At 40.1% G+C, this 18,109-nt stretch overlaps 1 protein-coding gene across 1 annotated transcript in view; it reads left to right on the top strand.

The window, feature by feature from the left end:
* Window positions 1-1,022: 1,022 nt before the first annotated feature.
* nnt (nicotinamide nucleotide transhydrogenase) overlaps window positions 1,023-18,109 on the top strand; it is a 33,657-nt gene continuing 16,570 nt past the window's right edge. The window contains exons 1-15 of the mRNA XM_056730816.1: window positions 1,023-1,156; window positions 2,453-2,649; window positions 5,500-5,729; window positions 5,821-6,038; window positions 6,291-6,378; window positions 6,551-6,639; window positions 7,807-7,994; window positions 8,774-8,907; window positions 9,628-9,819; window positions 10,421-10,574; window positions 11,549-11,710; window positions 15,038-15,148; window positions 16,934-17,079; window positions 17,241-17,436; window positions 17,870-18,103. Of these exons, the coding sequence (XP_056586794.1) occupies window positions 2,496-2,649; window positions 5,500-5,729; window positions 5,821-6,038; window positions 6,291-6,378; window positions 6,551-6,639; window positions 7,807-7,994; window positions 8,774-8,907; window positions 9,628-9,819; window positions 10,421-10,574; window positions 11,549-11,710; window positions 15,038-15,148; window positions 16,934-17,079; window positions 17,241-17,436; window positions 17,870-18,103 (2,296 nt within the window). The 5' untranslated portion in view covers window positions 1,023-1,156; window positions 2,453-2,495. The remainder of the gene's footprint in view (window positions 1,157-2,452; window positions 2,650-5,499; window positions 5,730-5,820; window positions 6,039-6,290; window positions 6,379-6,550; window positions 6,640-7,806; window positions 7,995-8,773; window positions 8,908-9,627; window positions 9,820-10,420; window positions 10,575-11,548; window positions 11,711-15,037; window positions 15,149-16,933; window positions 17,080-17,240; window positions 17,437-17,869; window positions 18,104-18,109) is intronic.

Here is an 18,109-nt window from a genome sequence, read left to right as displayed (position 1 = left end):
TATATGGATTAATAAATTAGCTATTATTAAACATCATCTATAATGATACATTTGACTGAAATCTATGGTTGTAGAATAGATACAAAGTGACTGAAAATGATCTAAACATTTTAGCGATTCAACTTTCATGTTAAATTTAATTATTTCATTTAATATGGCTGTGATTTAATTCCATAAATTCCACTCACTAAACAATTGTTTTCTCATTCTTGTAAGTCGCTTTGTTTAAAAGATGTCTGATAAAATGTAAATGAGTCTGTTATGATATGGGGACCATGACACCAAACAAAGTTGTAAGCCAAAGAAACTTTATTCTAATATAGATTGGAGGCAATTAAACTTCAGTAAAAAATGGTTTGAAAAAGTGAGATGTCTTTATAGGACGAAAGTATGCTTTGATAAAACAATGTAAAACATGAATGATGAACACCACAGGGCAGACTATAAGAGGCTTCTTTTATTGGTCTGTTCTAATTCTTTGCACCAGAAGGTTTCTGTCAAATTTGACCTTTGTCCGCTGCCTCCCCCTGCTGGTTATGTGTAGATAACACGAATCATAATATACTTCAAACATCCTTCAAAGATTTTGTTTAAATAAAGATGTTTCATATGTTTTCAACTTAAACATTTCTTATCTAAAATTAAGTACATTTTAATCGAACATTTTTATTTATTTCCTAAGCAGTTTGAAGATCTTTTTAAAGTTGTTAAATATCGGATGGGACTCATCAATAACAACAATTACACTGGGAACATGTTTTTAGTTTCTAAGGTCACCATAAACAAATGGATGAAAAAAAATCTAAAAGCTTTACAACCTTTTCAAAGTTAACATTCACTTGACTGTTTTCCATTCAACAATGTTTTTGCACGCAATGACGGTTCCTACACATTTTAAGCGCCAACCGGTGCTGCAATGCGTGTCTCTTTTTCCTGACCTCCCAAAATAACAAGCGACACAACTCTAGTCATTTAAAATGTTCAATGTCAATGTCGTTTGCGGCACATGACTGCGTCGCACGCGTTGATTGACAATCCGGTAAAACCAAAGAAACGGAGCCCACAAAGGTGAACGCGAGTTCTTCCGGGTGGCAGCGGCTTTAAGTTGCGCGTCCCTGCATTGAAAGGTCGCTCATTGATGCTCTGTCTCGACTCGGTGAGAATTACAATTGTTCGTTTTTATTCTCAGCGACCTTGACTGTAAATCGCAATACAGGCATAGAAACATGCATATATTTGATCTGTAAATGCAGACGCTTGCCTGCAGTTGTTGCTTTGTGTTTAGCTATCATGCTAATGTGTGTTATGAAAAGAGGGGAAATGAGCGCTTGTGCCCGCCTTCAGTCTGCTGACCGATACTTGCATTAATATTCCAAAATAGTCATGCAAATGTAAACGTTAATGTTTAATAAAATCTAATGACTATGATATAGCTTATTGTGTCGAATGATGTGAATGAAAACTCGTCAAATTGTTTATAAATACGTGCGGAAATTCTGCGTGCCATTGAGACTTTGGAATGAATGACTTTTGCGTTGTCCAATAACAAACTGTTTTTTTATAACTGAGTTTTCCAACGCATAAAATGCATAAACATATATATTTCAAATGTAGGTTATATAGTTTAAGGTAAATTTAAGTTAACTTGAGAATTGTTTATGTTCATGCTTACGTGGTGCTGAATTTAGATTGCACGGAAATCCAATAGATTGTGTCTGCACACGTATACTTAAAACAGTGATTTTGATGGTTCATGGTTGCAACTGCTTTCCTTTTATATGTGGGTTGCTACCCAACTACCCAAACATCTCATTCATACTGAGAAAATAGTAGTAAACCGTCTTTAATATTCTCTTTAAATCTGAGTCAGTCAGGTTGTGTTTATGGCACATGGCCCATATGACCTGTGTTGTAAACTGCTACTGTGTGACCTGTTGGGTCTGTCTCGCCCCAGTGTGAGTTTATCACTTTCACCTGAGATAGTTCTCCGCTAAACAAATACAGTTGACTGCACACACACTGTTTGCATGACTGCATGCCCTTGACCGTTTTACCCCTGTGGATTAGTCGTTGGTCTATTTTTATCCATAAAATGACTTGCAAAGTGCCACCGACTTCTTTAAAACCCAGTTACGTAATCCTTTACGTATGTACTTTAAAAAAATAAACTCCATACGAGCTCCATACACTTATTCTAGTTAATCTACTTAAGTTCTCATTCATTTTCTTTCAAATCCATATTCTCTCGAGTCTCTTCTACCTGTTTCACTGCCTGTTAAAGGCAGGATGACTTAATATTCATATTGCTTGTGTTTCTTGAAGTTTGTGTCACCTTGGTAGTTGTTTTGATGGGGCTGGACAGCTGAGCTGCAGTGAGTGGGGCAGAGTGATGCATTGTGGGATAGGTCCACAGGGTCACAGAACTATTTTCCTCTCTCTCCCTCACATGTAGGAGGAGGGTGGTTTCAACTGTACAGCTCCTCCTTGTGTCTCCGATGGCGAGTCTCCTGCGCGTGGTAGCCAGCAGCTGTTCTGTCCCCCTGTTCTCCGGGGTGGCGATTGCTAAACTACCGAACATCCGGACGGTGAAGACGCCATGTCTGCGGTTCTTTAGGACCCATCAAGCTCTCACTCGCCTTGCCAGTCCAGGTAAATGTAACGAGTGACATCTGTGACATGATGTTAGTAACGGAGTCGAGTTGTTGTGGAACGACAGCGTAATGAGGAAGTGCAGGACTATAAATACAGATTGCTTTCAATGTGCACATTTAAGGTTTTTGTGATGCAAATCCAATGGAGGTCATTTTCCTCTCAGTATAGCATATGGTTAGTAGATGAATTGATATAAAGACCTTGAGTAAGTTTAACTCTTGCTTATGCATGAACAAAATCCATCTGGCAACAACAGGTTTTCTTTCACGGTGAGACAAAAGAAAAAAAAAAGACTTCCCAAATTCTTTCAAATGCATTTTACTACGTTTTTATGTTTAGTGGATGCTTTATCCAAAGTATTCCAACTTTACATTTAATTACTTTTAACTTACATTTTACTGTACATTTACTATACATGCGCATTCTCTATATCAAACCAATGACTTTGGCATTTCTAGTGCTTAACTTTAGGAGTTTCCATAGCTACCCATGTTCACAGTGACTCCCAAGGTCATTATATCTGGTGACCAGTTCCCTCCCCCTGTTTGTCCCGCCTCTGTTACCTGTAGTGAAAGTCTGAGGATATGAGTTGTGCATTGTGTAGCCTGTCTGGATACGACAAACTTGTGTTAGAGAGAAGCCATTAATGGCAGACGTTACTTTGAGGGGGGGGAGAATGGGAATGACAGCTGGGGTGGGTTATTTCTGGCACTGTATCAGTTGAGATAGAGAGCAGGACTGTGGTACGGCTCGTGTGGGACAGTCACATGACCATGACTACAGTGACCGTTTCTGTTCGGTCTGATTATTAAAGTTTACCATACGTTGTATTGAAGTGTAATTTTATCTGGGGGGGCTAAAGATGTAATATTTGTTTATCGTCATGCTTTGTCAGTTTAATCTTATTAGTTGAGCTTCAACATTTGACATGTCAACGTTCCATTTTTTTTTTATTATGGTTTTACTTTTTAAGTTGTTGTTTGGTTTAGCTTTCTAAATACCTTTCTTACTGTTATGCTAAATTTCAGTTTGACTAATTTAGTTATAATAAAAAACAGATTAAGTTCAATATAACTTAATGTCCAGTATATGAAATTTAGTGGCTTCTAGTGGTGAGGTTGTAAATTGCAACCAACGGCTCACTCCCCCTCCTCCTTTTCTGAGCTCTACGGTGGAGGTTTTGCTTTTGTGCCAAAGGAGATAACATATTTGCGAAACCAAAATATGAAGTTTGTCCTTTTAGGGAGACTGTAGAAACAACATGTTGAATTCCATGTAAGGGGACCCGCGGTTTATGTATATAGAAATAGTGGGGATGCACAAATATGTAAATTTTGGACGATAACCAATAATTCTCTAACATTGGAAACCGATATACAGTATTTATATAGAATTCCCTTAGACTGAAACAAAAGGCAAAAAGTGGACAACCGCTTTTATTTGAAAACGTTCACTGCAGAAAACAAGGTAACCAATAGTTGTTTATTCCCCCTGAAGCCTACTTTACATTAGTTAACAATTCTTTAACTTTCAAACTTTTCTAATATGTTTTTTATTTAATAAACAATAAAATATTTTCTTCTAGAGTAATCCAGAAAAGTGTTCTTAATAGCCACATGCCTAACAGGTCTCAAGACAGAAAGCATTCAGACATCATTTATGTCTAAAGATATATCCGCCTAAATTATATCGTCCGATACCGATAACATAATTTTTTTTTAATAAATTCTTTAAATATATAAATGATCATTCTAAGATAAAAAACAGAATGCTTCATTATGTAAGGTCTGAATGCATAGTTATGTATATTATATTGCATTTCTGTCAAAAGATCCTCCAAAAAATGACACACAGCACCTTTAAATGTTCGATCTATACCAATTATGTAAATAAAACATAAATTAAAATTAGTGAAAATTTTCAGTGTTTTAGAAATAACTCTGTTTGTTTCTGTTTATTGTATTTTTTGAAGTACCGTGAAACCGTCACAATAGTGAACCCAGTGTCGTGCACCATATCGAATCATAAGCACACGAGTGTGTCAAGGCACTTCAAAACTTTTACTGACTTTTCCCTATGAAAATAAACCAAGTTAACTTCACCAATGGAGATGAATAAAAAAAGTGTTGTACACCTTTGATGAAGTATATCAAATTACAATATTTGGTTTTGATTGGTTCTTCAAGTTCGTACTGTAACACCCCTTGAATGTGTCAGACACCAGAGCTACACTTTTTTTCAAGTTTGCTTTGTAGCCTGTGGCATGGCTTTAATCGCCTCCAGGCAGCTCAGGTCTGTGATTCACGTGACCTGCGATGTTGTTGTTATCTATAGATCAGCCTTGTGGTGGAATTTTCCACAAGGGACCTTCTGGTACCAAAACTTGGTGGACTTCTTATCGCACATTCAGGCCAACATGTTGTTCGCACATACTTATAGAGGAAAATGCATGAAATGATGCTGTGCATGAAAATTCATTTTGATTTGTTTATCCACTAATGCCAAAACTCAGCTTTAGTTCATGAAAATATGACTGTGGAATTGGAGCTGTTGCAAAGTCACAAGGTCGGCCTTACTGTAGACATGTATGCAGCTGTAAAATCAAACCTTTCTTGAACTCCATAAAATGTTTTTATGACCTCTCTTTCATCTCAAAGGTCTCTGAGTTTAGTTTTATGTCAACTGACGTTTGAACGGCACAGATTATAAATGACTTCCAGTGATTGAATCCCTGTGTTTCAAACATGTAGTCTGAGAAGGGTCAGATATGACTTTTGGAAGAATATTTTCTAAAGTTCTAAATGGTTTGTAACGCAAATCGTCATATTTTCCTCCATGTTCATGCAGGAATTCCATACAAACAGCTGACAGTCGGCGTTCCCAAGGAAATCTTTCAGAATGAACGTCGAGTTGCCCTGTCTCCCGCTGGAGTGGAAGCTCTCATCAAACAGGGCTTCAATGTGGTGGTGGAGACAGGCGCTGGAGAAACCGCCAAGTTCTCCGATGACATGTACACAAAAGCCGGAGCCACCATCAAGGACGTCAAAGATGTCTTTGCATCTGATGTTCTGGTTAAGGTACTTGGAGATTCCTGTTTTTTTGTTTCTTGCTCTGTTGAGATCAACATCATGTTTATCAATAGTCATGTTGTCTATCCGTTGGTCATAGGTGCGAGCCCCCATGTTAAACTCGGCTTCAGGAGTCCACGAGGCTGATCTCATGAGCGACGGAGCAACTCTTGTCAGCTTCATCTATCCCGCTCAGAACCCGGAACTGATGGACCTGCTCTCCCGACGCAAAACCACCGTCTTGGCCATGGACCAGGTGCCTCGTGTCACGATCGCTCAGGGTTTCGACGCCCTCAGCTCCATGGCAAATATTGCTGGGTCAGTCCTTCTAATGGAACATTTTTTTAGAGGCATTCCTTGTTTTGAGGCAAACGTTTAGTAACTTTAGGAATTACTTATAAAAGACATGGTTTATTTTCGGTCCCATGTGACTTATCCCAAACGAAGGGTTTAACTTTTTGGGGCCGGAAAGTCTCGGTTGGCGCCAACAGACGGGATGTTTGTGGTAAACTTGAAGTGTCTTGATTTCATCAGCGCCCGTGACTGATGTGCTTCTGTTTCTCTTGGCAGCTACAAAGCCGTGGTTTTGGCGGCCAACAATTTTGGCCGCTTTTTCACCGGTCAGATCACAGCCGCTGGGAAAGTTCCCCCTGCTAAGGTGCGTTGGCACGAGTGTGCATGCCATGCGCGTTTTATTTGAGTTTGCTTGATTCATTGCTGTCCACTTTTCACATTAGCTCTTAGAAGCACTGTTGATACTTTCCCTAGTTTTTTTTCTTCGTGTCACTCATTTTCAGGTTTGATTTTAAATGGGCTGTTCTTATTGGCAGGTGTTGATCATTGGAGGTGGAGTGGCTGGGTTGGCCGCCGCTGGAAGTGCTCGTGCTATGGGTGCCATTGTCAGGGGGTTTGACACCAGGTATAGTAAAGAAAAACACTTTCACTTTTTTTTTGGAAGTCAAGCTCAATTTTTTTTGTTTTTAATGTTTCCCACAAATTCTCTAATTTGTCTTTGTTCCTTCTGAAACTGTTCAGGCATTCTGAAAAACTCATCCTAGGCTGTTTGTCTTATTTGCGCAACATTTGGGATGTATCGTCTTGGTTATTGTTTTGCACATCTGAGTCAATACTTTCATTGGCTGCTTCTCATTATGAATAATTCACCTGATTCTGTGACCACCGTGAACAAACGTGGTACACATGGACACCAGAACAATCGAATTCCACATTGCAAATGTAAACAGCTTATGATGCTTGGAGCTCAGTCCTAATCAATAAGCACAAAATTGTGCAATTGTGTGATTAAGAAAGCTGTACCACCAAAACCACTATCCATTGAATCTACACGATCTGTTCAAATTCAGCAATTGTGGAAATTTAGCTATTTTCTATCTGCTTGATCTCCAAGATTGCCGCTTGTAGCGCTTTTATTACCATTTTAAATGATTTGTTCCAGTCTAAAAGATGTTTTATTTCTTTTCCATGTTTGTCAATATTTATAAATTTGAGCTGTGAGTCATCTCTTCTCTCTAGTTTGTAATAACAACAATTGTATTGTATGCAGTCTTTGGTTCTTCAATGTACCAAAAACAAGACGGATACACACTACGGAAGAAATATTTCTTATTTACAACTTAAGCTTTCTGTGTTTCCATTCCTGAGCTTGAAAAAACAACATGACTGGTTCACTGGTTCCACAAAGTTATTTGCTTTAGTTTCACCATGCTTCCACCAGGCGGCAGTGTTGCATAAGTCATGAAGAGAACGTACATAATAATAGATCAAGGTTGTCCAGATGTTCTCTCATGCTGATTTTAAAGTTCCCATCATGCAATGCACTTGAAGCACTCCGTCATAACATATGAGCATATAGTGCATTGCGTCCGGGAATACTTAATTCCGATTGGACTATTATTGAATATTCTCACCGTGAACATGCATTTAGGTGTCTTATGTATGTGTTGTTATTTTAGTTCACATAGTTCCAATCAATGCTACATTTATGTCAAGGCCCTGATCCTACTGTCAGGAGTTATTCTGAAATAATGACCGTCTGAATGCACAATATCTCTTCCTCTTCCTCCAGAGCGGCAGCATTGGAGCAGTTTAAGTCCCTGGGCGCTGAGCCCCTGGAGGTGACCCTCAAGGAGTCTGGGGATGGTCAGGGTGGCTATGCTAAGGAGATGTCGAAGGAGTTCATTGAAGAGGAGATGAAGTTGTTTGGCAGACAGTGTTTAGATGTTGACATCATAATCAGCACTGCGCTTATTCCCGGTACGCATATCCGAAAAATCTCATCTTCCCCTTGTCCAATCAGATGACATCTTTTGCCATGTCAAGTTGGCCTCGTGTGTTAAAAAGGATGAAAAAGGCTATGTTTTAAAAAAACCACCTTTTATGTTGTCAGTGTAACAGTGGACTTTCTGTTATCTTGAGGTTGTTCAATGCAACTTGTATAGCTAAATACGTAAAGTGTAATTAGAACTTTAACAGCTCTGTGGCTACAGATGTGCTTCGTGTTTATTTGAAGGATGTTTTGTCCTGATCTCCCTGACTAAAAGCTAATAAAAGTCAGTCTTGTGTCCATAACAGGGAATGTTTACAAAGTCGCAAAGTTTCCTCTGTGTCAGAACACTTGCTTTGGGTCGCTGTGTGCTTTGGGTTGGCAGCGAGCTGGTTTTCCGCTCTTGGTGCTTGTTTAGTACCATTGGCACCTGAGAACTTTGTTCCTGTGCTCTGACTCCAGTATTCATTTGATTCCATCCCTGAAGCTACTATGGAGCCACCGGTGGGACTTTTCGCACGATACAGGTTTACGCTTGCACCGCATACCTGACGCTTTTATCACGCTAGGTTTGGCGAAACACATGCGATCTGTTCCATTTTAATCGGAGTTGCATTTTTTTTGTTTATTTGTTTTAAAACCAAAGACCGCAAAGCAGCTTATCGGCGTATTAGGTTGCACGGATAAAGGCACATCAGAGAAGGCTTATTATACGCGTATCAGTGGGGTTTTGGTTTACCAGTCTCACTGTGCTGAAATCATTATGCAGGTCGGAAGGCCCCTGTGCTGATTACTAAGGAAATGGTGGAGACCATGAAGGACGGTTCAGTGGTGGTGGACCTGGCAGCAGAAGCTGGGGGCAACATCGAGACCACAGTTCCTGGAGAACTCTCAGTTCACAAAGTGAGTATGCTCAGGTTTGCATAACTGTCTTTTCTTTTGTTTGTCGGGAAGGTAAAGATAAGTTTGATACCAGATTCAGTTATGCGGTTATGTTTTAGTGAAGCACATGCCCAGGTTCTTCATCCTAAATTCTTGGAGAAAACAATTAGGAGTTTTTCTATGTACATTATATTTTATTGACATCTCATGACTACATTTTACACATTTGACTGGTCAAGAAATGTATTCTTGCAATAAAGGAATAGTTCACCCAAAAATGCTAATTATTTGATTATTTAATCACCCCCGTGTAATTTAAACCTGTATGACTTTCTTTCTTCTGTTAACACCAAACAAGATATTTTCATTTGAATGTTGGTAACAGAAAACCATTGGTCCCCATCAACTTGCATTGGTTTTGTGTCCATACAATAGAAGCGAATGGGGACCTACGGTTTTTGTTGACAACATTCTTCAAAATATCTTCTTTTGTGTTTTGCAGAAGAAAGAAAACTATACAGGTTTAAAATGACAAGAGGGTGAGTAAATGATGACTGAATTTTTATTGTGGGATGAACTATCATTTAAAAATGACAGAAATTCCATATGGTCTTAACTTTAGGACTATTTTAATTTCTTATAAGCAGAATCATATGAATTCTTTTCTTTTTTTATAGAGTCTGATGTTTGTTTGACTTATTTCCCAAGATGTTTTATAATTGCTGTATTTCCGCTCTACAGGGTGTTATTCACGTCGGCTATACTGATCTTCCCAGTCGTCTTCCAACTCAGTCCAGCACATTGTACTCCAACAACATCACCAAACTCATCCGTGCCATCAGCCCAGACAAGGAAACCTTTACCTTTGATGTCAAAGAGAATATAGACTATGGCACAATGGACCATGTTATTCGCGGTTCAATAGTTATGCAGGTAATTTTTTTTTTATATCTACACGCACACAAATAGAATCAATATGACTTTCAATAGGTTTATTATTCTAGGTTTAAAGATAAAAACACTATTGTCCCCAACCAGATTTCCTTTGTAATGAATTGACTGCAAAAACAGATCTCGGACCAACAGTCCCACCCATCACTCATTTAATTGCACGAGACAAAGTTGCTAAATTAATTGATAGTAATGCTTTTGGATCTCACAAAACATATGTTTTATTGTGAAATAATGATTTTACCCTTATAGACAGGCCTTAAACAAGTGATTGTATAAGGAAGCATTATGATGTTTATGTTTATTTAAATGGTACTTTATTGATATTCATAAATCGTCATACAGAAGCATCTAAGAGTTAAAGTCTTTGCTGAGTCATTTGTCCTCAAGTCATTTGTTAAATTTGTGGTCTCTGTGTATTAGTTTGGGATAAAAAAAGAGCGTTTTATTATTGCAAGGTCATTTTTTTAACTACCAAAGGATGTGAGCAATATTAAATTTATGACTCAATGTCTCCCCTGCAGTTGAGCGGAGTTAGCGTTTAAATCCTGGCTCTCATTTTCTCTGTATTGTATGTCTGCAGGACGGGAAAGTGCTCTTCCCTCCACCACAGCCCAATAACATCCCCGTGGCCGCACCGCCAAAACCGAAGTCCATCCAAGAGCTGCAGAAAGAAAGTGCTGCTGCCATCTCGCCCTTCAGAGCCACTCTCACCACGGCTGGAGCTTACACCGGAGGTAAATCGCATGTCCAGCTGCCCTCCCTGCCTTCCTGTTCCCCCGGATCTCTCCGGGTCCCCCGGGGGTAATATGAAAGTGTCTCCTCGTGTTTTAAGAGGAAGAGCCTGCTGTGTTGGTGGTCTCTGACATTGAACTAAGCTAATGAATCTATCATGTTTGCTAAAAAACTACCCATTTTTATTCAATCTTTGAGATGATTCTTTCGCACACTCTACCGATGCTCCGAATTCACAAAAATGGCAGCTGTCCTGTTTGGCACTCGCTCCCAAGATGTGATTAGTCTCAAAGCCCCGCTAAACAAAACTCCCCACAAATGAATTCTATTGGTTGCAGACGGCCCGAGAAGCGCTTGTGTGAGGAAAGGCAACTCTGGCTTCACATCAAAGTGCTCGCTCAGACAAGCCTCATACCAGTCACGAGTAAATAAACACCGGCTGATAAACAAACATGCAAATGAGACCTTCCTGCCGTTTGTTTTGTGCGCGCTCAGGTATTGGGAATCCTGACTTGCTCGGAAAACCGAAATTGTAGCCTTTGAAGGTGGGATTGGTCACCTAATCGTAGCCCGAGCTGCTTTAATTTCCGCCCCGTCTTGGCCTTCTTCGGCTTCTGAATGCCAGGAAACTACAGCGATGAAGTGGAGGTTATGTTAAAGCTTTCCTCCTGCTGTGAACGTCTGTCACGGTGGGAAGGTTTTCCTGTGTGTGGTGGCCATGCAGGGGGACGTTTTGAAGCTTTATGAACAGGGTCATTCTCACCATTTAAGATTTAGTGTGTGGTGACTAAATGGATTATTTGGCCAAAATAAAATGTATTGCTGTTGGTAATAATATTTTTTCCCATTTAACTCAACAGTTTAGCTCCCTACTATTCCTCAATTTCTTAAACACTCAACTCAATGACAAAGATGCACATCTATAACCAAATTGCTTTGTCCTGTCTTTAAAAACGCGTTTCTTATTTCCCCTCAGGTCTGGGCACCATGATCGGTCTTGGCCTGTGTGCTCCCAACGCTGCTTTCACTCAGATTGTTACAACCTTTGGCCTGGCAGGAATTGTGGGATACCACACAGTGTGGGGCGTCAGTCCTGCTCTTCACTCGCCACTTATGTCTGTCACAAATGCCATTTCAGGTATGTTTTTTTTAAATAAGCCGTCTCAGATTTGTCTTAAGTTTGCAATGAAAAACAGGCAATTTAATACAAAGGTCATTTTAAAGATTAAACATTCTTTTGAAAAAGTTTTTAAAGAAAGGGTTCAGCATATGGATCAGATGTCAAAATATGGTGATTTAAATACAAAGTTTTTGTTAAACCATGATTGTCACATTCATATCAGAACTGTCACATCCATAATGGTCCATATTCCTCATAAATGGGCACATGAAATAAATGAAAAAAATTGCGGTCTTTAAAGAGCCATCCCTTCTCCATTTGTTGGGTGTTATTGCTTCTGGTTTGTACATTTTAATGCACAGAAATCCAAGACGGTATATTGTCTCGCAAAACGTGCATCCTTTTTGTTACATCCATAACACAAGTATTTTTTTTACCTTTTAAAATAGAAAACTTGTGTATATACTAGTGGTGGGCATAGATTAATTTTTTTAATCTAGATTAATCTAGATTAAAATGGCTCATTTGAATTCTGCCGAAGGCATTCAGAATATGTGTGCTACCCAAATAATGACTAAAAGTAAGTCTTCGAGAACGGGTTTCTCAGGCCAGGTGGCGCATTAGACCAGGGGCTCATCTCCTGTTTCCAAAATGCACCTCAAACTGCTTGAGAAAGCTGTTCTACCATGATAATTGGTGATGAAAATTAAATTATGTTCAATAAGATGAACTTGTGTTTACTTCCGCATTAGCAAAGGGATGATTTGCGTTTAGGTGGTACTTGAGACTGGAAGAGCTCCTACAGTACATTTACATTTAGTCATTTAGCAGACGCTTTTATCCAAAGCAACTTACAAAGAGTGAGGGAGCAACAAGCGATATGTCATACAGGAGCCATAATACATTAGATCTCAATACAAAGTTACTGGTTTCAACTAAAGCTAGACCACTACCTGTTGAGAGAAAGTGTTTTTTTTAAAACCAATTCCGCATTGCACAAGGTGCAAACAACCTTAGTCTTGTCGATGTTTCTATTGGGAAGCTTCTTAAAAATTAATATTCCCTGAAGCAAACCCGGCGGCTTCATAGCTGCATCCATGTTAGCACGTCACGTTTGATGCGGTAATTTCACAGTAACGTTATGTTGTGTTCAGACCAAACGCGAATGGCGTGTCAAGCGCGAGTGATTTATATGTTAATGCAAAGAGCCAATAGACCTACTTGCTGCGCGAATCGCGCGAATGAAGCCCTGGTTATGAGACGATGAGGCGGCTTCTGCTTCCGCGAATGACGCGAATCACGCGAGTTTAAAAATCTCGTTCTCGCCCCGTGCAGTGCAGTTAAGCTGGTATACATCCGCGCTAAAATATCAAGGTGAAAGTCATCATAGCTTGCGTAGTATAGACCCAGCTCCCAACCCAACTTTGAGAATAGATTAACGGCGACATTTTTTTTATCGCGCGATAAAAGTCTCACTGCGTTAACGGCGTTAACGCCGTTAACGGCCCACCACTAGTATATACTGATATTTTTATGATGGCTAGACTCAATCATTGGAGGTTTGTAAAATATAAACCGTTGGTTTATTAATATTTCAAGTTTTGACTAAAAATGTCACATCCATAACACTGGAATTGCCCAAACAAAGTATAGTAGTCTACAGTCATCATGCGGCTTTCTCTCAGATCCTACTGAACCGGTGTATTTATTATTAAAACGTAAGGAAAATGTTTGTTGAAATTGGAATGTGGCATCTGTTATTTATACATATATTAGGAATGTATCAAGCTTTTGAGTGCGAGTTACCCACTTAGTTTAGTGTCAGAAAATGTCACCTTATTTTGAAGTTTATTTCCTTTTTAAGACAATTATTATTTTTTCTTCTTCCCACCTTTATTTAGCGCCTGTGTCAAGGCAGCCCACCTGTTAAATTGAGAATTGAGTTCTTCATTAGTCTAGACTTGAAAGTCCAGTGGTCTATGGAACCATCAGCATGGCAGATCGAGGATGCTTCTGTGCTTCGTTAAACTTTTATTCATTTCTCTCAGCAGGCCAAGATTTCATTGTTTTTAACAAGTCTTTGGTGGTCCTCATCGGGGTCCTTTAAGTCGAGTGAGCTGTAAACGTAAGATTAAGTGTCGCGGAATCAACAGAAGCAATTAGGTTTCTACGACCTCCTGCACATTTCCTGCGTATCGTTTATTGGTTTTGCTGAGACGGCCGCTTGCTTTTTGTTTCATTTGTGTATGAGGTGTTAGGCTAACTTATTTGACACTTATTGAGCTGTTTCAAAGGGCTGGAAAGAGTCGTGGAGTTGACTCATTACCATGCCAGACGTAATGGAACTTGCACCAAAGTGTCCGAGACATTAAGACTGATGTGGAATTTGTCATTCTCATTGAAGGAACATTTCCAAGAGAAAGGTTACTTTTGATTTCTTACTCCAGGTGGAGTAGCGTTTCACTCTGGCTCTTTAATCTACCTGAAACTAGTGAATCAGAATGAGCCAATGTCTCCACGTCTCTTGATATGAGCGTTGAACATTGTCTCATTTTAGGATTTATAGGTTTTATGTCCTTTTAGGCGACATGACTGACCCAGTGATTGTGGTATTGCATAAGGACCCCCTTCTTTCCAAATACCTCACAGCTTTATCCTCTGTGATCATAGACAGTTGGAAACAATACCCAGTCTGGGACTCAAAATCACAAGAACTGAAATCATTTGGGGGATTTGTGTAAGCCCAGACATCTTTCATTTTCATCCAAGGGTTTTATTTTACAGATATCCAAACCTCTGCACACACGTGTCTGGGCGGTGCGTGCCTGTGTCGGTTTACAAATCGTCTGTCTGTGATCAATTGTTACTTCAGAATTACAAAGTGAGAGGAAATGCTTAGCAACAGTTACACACTTCATTGACTTAAAGAGACCAGTAACTAAATAACAGACCCACCTCAGGTTTGGTCAGCGAGTCGGAAGCATTTGAAAGCCATTAGAGAGGTGATGGTTATCAGATTGCCTTTGGGATTTTCAGCGTTGTCATCTTTAATCGTTGATCCAAACAAGACTTTTGAGCTCTAAACGCTGTAACGACAAGGCATGTGGCGAAATACTTGGTAATTTGGAAGTTTTTTTAGGGGGAGAAATGAATGAAATGACTCAAATTGTCAGATGTCTTGTTTTTCAGTCTTTGCATCCGTTGCGTTTTTTTTACGAAATGTGGCAAATCGTCAAGATGTTTTCCCACATGTGCTTTGTTAGTCAACAGTTCCAGCAAGTTATTTTCATTTGTGTGGACAGCCTTTATCTCCAGTGCACTAACGGCGAAGGCATGTGTTCACAGGCTTGACTGCTGTTGGTGGCCTTTCCCTCATGGGTGGCGGATACCTCCCCGGCAACACGGCCGAGACCCTGGCCGTACTCGCTGCTTTCATCTCCTCTGTCAACATCGCTGGTGAGTTCGCAATACACACAATCCTCCACCAGCCAACAGCGAAAGAATGAGTAAAACGCAATCACAAAATATTCAAATTACGTTTATAAAAAGGGATTTTCAAAGTCATTTCATCTTAAAATGAGAGTTCACCCTAAAATAAAATTGCTATTTTCCCCTCTTGTCGTTCAAAATTTGTTAAGAAATGTCTCAATGGTTTTGCGTTCCAAACAATGGAAGTCAATGGGGCCAGTGTTGTTTGGTTACCGCCGTTCATCCAAATATCTTCTCAATTGACAATTGTAAAAGTCAGGCTATTATATATAAGAAGTTTATTTCATATTATTAGAAGTTAATCTTTCTTCTGTGGAACACAAAATATATTTTGAGAAATGCCTCAGTGGTTTTCTTTTCCGTGGAAGTTAATGGGGGCCGTTCATCCAAATATCTTCTCAATTGACACTTGTAAAAGTCAGGCTATTATCTATGATTAGAAGTTTATTTAATATTATAATAATAATATAGTTTTGTGATCCGCACAATGGGAATCAATGGGGGCCAAATGTTGTTTGGTTTCCAACGATCTTCAAAATATCTTTATTTCACACTTGTAAAAGCCTGGGCATTTTATATGTTTTATTTTAAATAAGGAGTTAAATTAAGGTCACAAATGCGAGCAGGTGAGTGCTCACCAGATACCTTGCATCAGAAATGGAACATGAAGCATTTCTCATGAACCCAACAGGTGGAATAGGTTAGTACCAGGGTAGCGGACAAACCTCTCACCTGAAGCAGGAAATGTCAGCGCACCGGCTTTGCTTCAAAGTGCCTCGGTCGTGTTATAAATCACAAGTCCTGCACGGCTCAAAACCAGGCAAAAGGGTCATTAGAGGAAAAGAGAAATGGCTTGGTGGCCAAAATGCCATCTGGAATCCAATGACCCCTTTATCCATCTGAAGTCCGGGTGCTCAGTCCAATGGTCCAAAAAATGGCTGTTTTCATGATTTAATGGGAGACCACTAGGCTTTTACAGACAGTTTTATTCACGATGTTCCAGCACACATAAATAGTCTGAATTTATATATGTATCGTCTCCAAAAGCAGGTGTTCAGTTTCAGATGGTTTTTGTTATTTCCATTTCTTCCACACGGCTTCATCCCACCGTCCCATTACCCGTAAACCTTTAGGAGTTGGAAATATGGACATTCTGCACGCTTTTTCATTTCCTCTTTTTATTGTTACAAGTGCGTACAGGGAAAAACCAACAATTGCTCTCTCCAATTTAATTTCAGTAAAAGACAAGGAATTTACGGTGAGCCTACTCCATTAATGACAGGAACGAAAACATATTTTATTCTTTGGCCCCGGCCATAATGTCTGGATATCGTTCTGGTTTAATTTTGGGAAAACGGAACATTCTTTCTAATGCCGTATACGTTTTGTTCGACGGCCTGAGTGCTTTTACTTTTGACCAAAAATATTTGAGTCCTCGGAGGTACGGGTCACTAAGGTTTGAACGTAACTGGATATCCGTCTGCGTTTCAACTGAAAAGCTTTGGTTTGGTAATCGTCCTAGTAAGTTGCTTTGGTAGGATGGAGTAAGCCAGGAAAATGAATGTAAATGTACTTATGGCACTTTAAAAATACTCGAGTAATGAACAGCAGATGAGCGACTCTCCTCATTAATCACCAGGTCATTTAGTGACTCATCAATAAGCATGATTTACGTGAGATTTTAGTCATGTGCGTCTTAAAATGACTATCTTTTTTGTTTACCGTGTTCTTTCTACCTGTTTGTTTAATCAGGTGGTTTTTTGGTCACTAAGAAGATGTTGGACATGTTCAAGCGCTCCACTGATCCTCCAGAGTACAACTACTTGTATCTTCTGCCTGCTGGTCTGTTTGTTGGAGGTTATGGGGTGGCTCTTCAGGGCGGGTATAACATAGAGCAGGTGAGAATGCATCACTGTTGATTAAAATTCAAGCATAAATTTGGTACTTCAGTTTGGAGTTCGTATAAGTACTAACTAAGTTTACTGCGTACAATTAAGTTTTTAGGAGAATTGGGTTCTGGAGGATGTGTGTCTTCACTTTGTGTAAATCTTTTGTGCAGATGATGTACTTGGGATCTGGGTTGTGCTGTGTGGGAGCTCTGGGGGGTCTTTCCAAACAGTCCACTTCCCGTCTTGGTAACGCACTGGGCATGATCGGAGTGGCTGGTGGCATCGCTGCCACATTTGGAGTGTTAAAACCTTCTCCGGAGCTCATGGCACAGATGACTGGTGCCATGGCGGTGGGTGGCACTGCTGGTAAGTGTGTGTGCGTTTTTTTTATCTTTCTTCTTTACTTGGACACCTTTGAACCTCAAAGTACATGTATGTAAATGGGGAAACGACTCACGATTTACCCCAACCCCAGGTAATGGTCAACAGGTCGTGTGAGTCACACAGCACGGGATCGATCTTTGTAGCCAGTCATGTCTAATCTAAATTGCTAATTATTCCTGGAAACCTGCTGGAACGTTGTTTAAACCGTCCCAAACAGCCCCGGCTCAAAACCGAAAGTCTGCTTGATTCCAGATGCTAACTTCCACCCCGAGGTCTCAGCCCGCCCCGAACCTGCCCTCCGCACACCCTTCCCCCAACCTGTTCACCAGACTCTGTCAACACGCATGCTGCCTCATCGGATGTGACCAGTTTACCAGCAGAACTAAATTTCCCTCTAATGTTTTCAACTTTGCAGGTTTGGTCATCGCCAAGAAGATCCAGATCTCTGACCTCCCGCAGCTTGTTGCCGCTTTCCACAGTCTGGTGGGTCTGGCGGCCGTGCTCACCTGCGTGGCTGAATATATGGTGGAGTACCCACACTTCGCAACTGACCCAGCAGCCAACTTCACCAAGATCGTGGCCTATCTTGGTACCTACATTGGAGGAGTCACCTTCAGCGGTTCTCTGGTGGCTTATGGCAAACTTCAAGGTGAAG

Source organism: Triplophysa dalaica, chromosome 19 (genome assembly GCF_015846415.1).
Source record: "Triplophysa dalaica isolate WHDGS20190420 chromosome 19, ASM1584641v1, whole genome shotgun sequence".
In the NCBI taxonomy this organism is placed as follows: Eukaryota; Metazoa; Chordata; class Actinopteri; order Cypriniformes; family Nemacheilidae; genus Triplophysa; species Triplophysa dalaica.
This window is presented reverse-complemented; position numbering and strand designations above follow the sequence as displayed.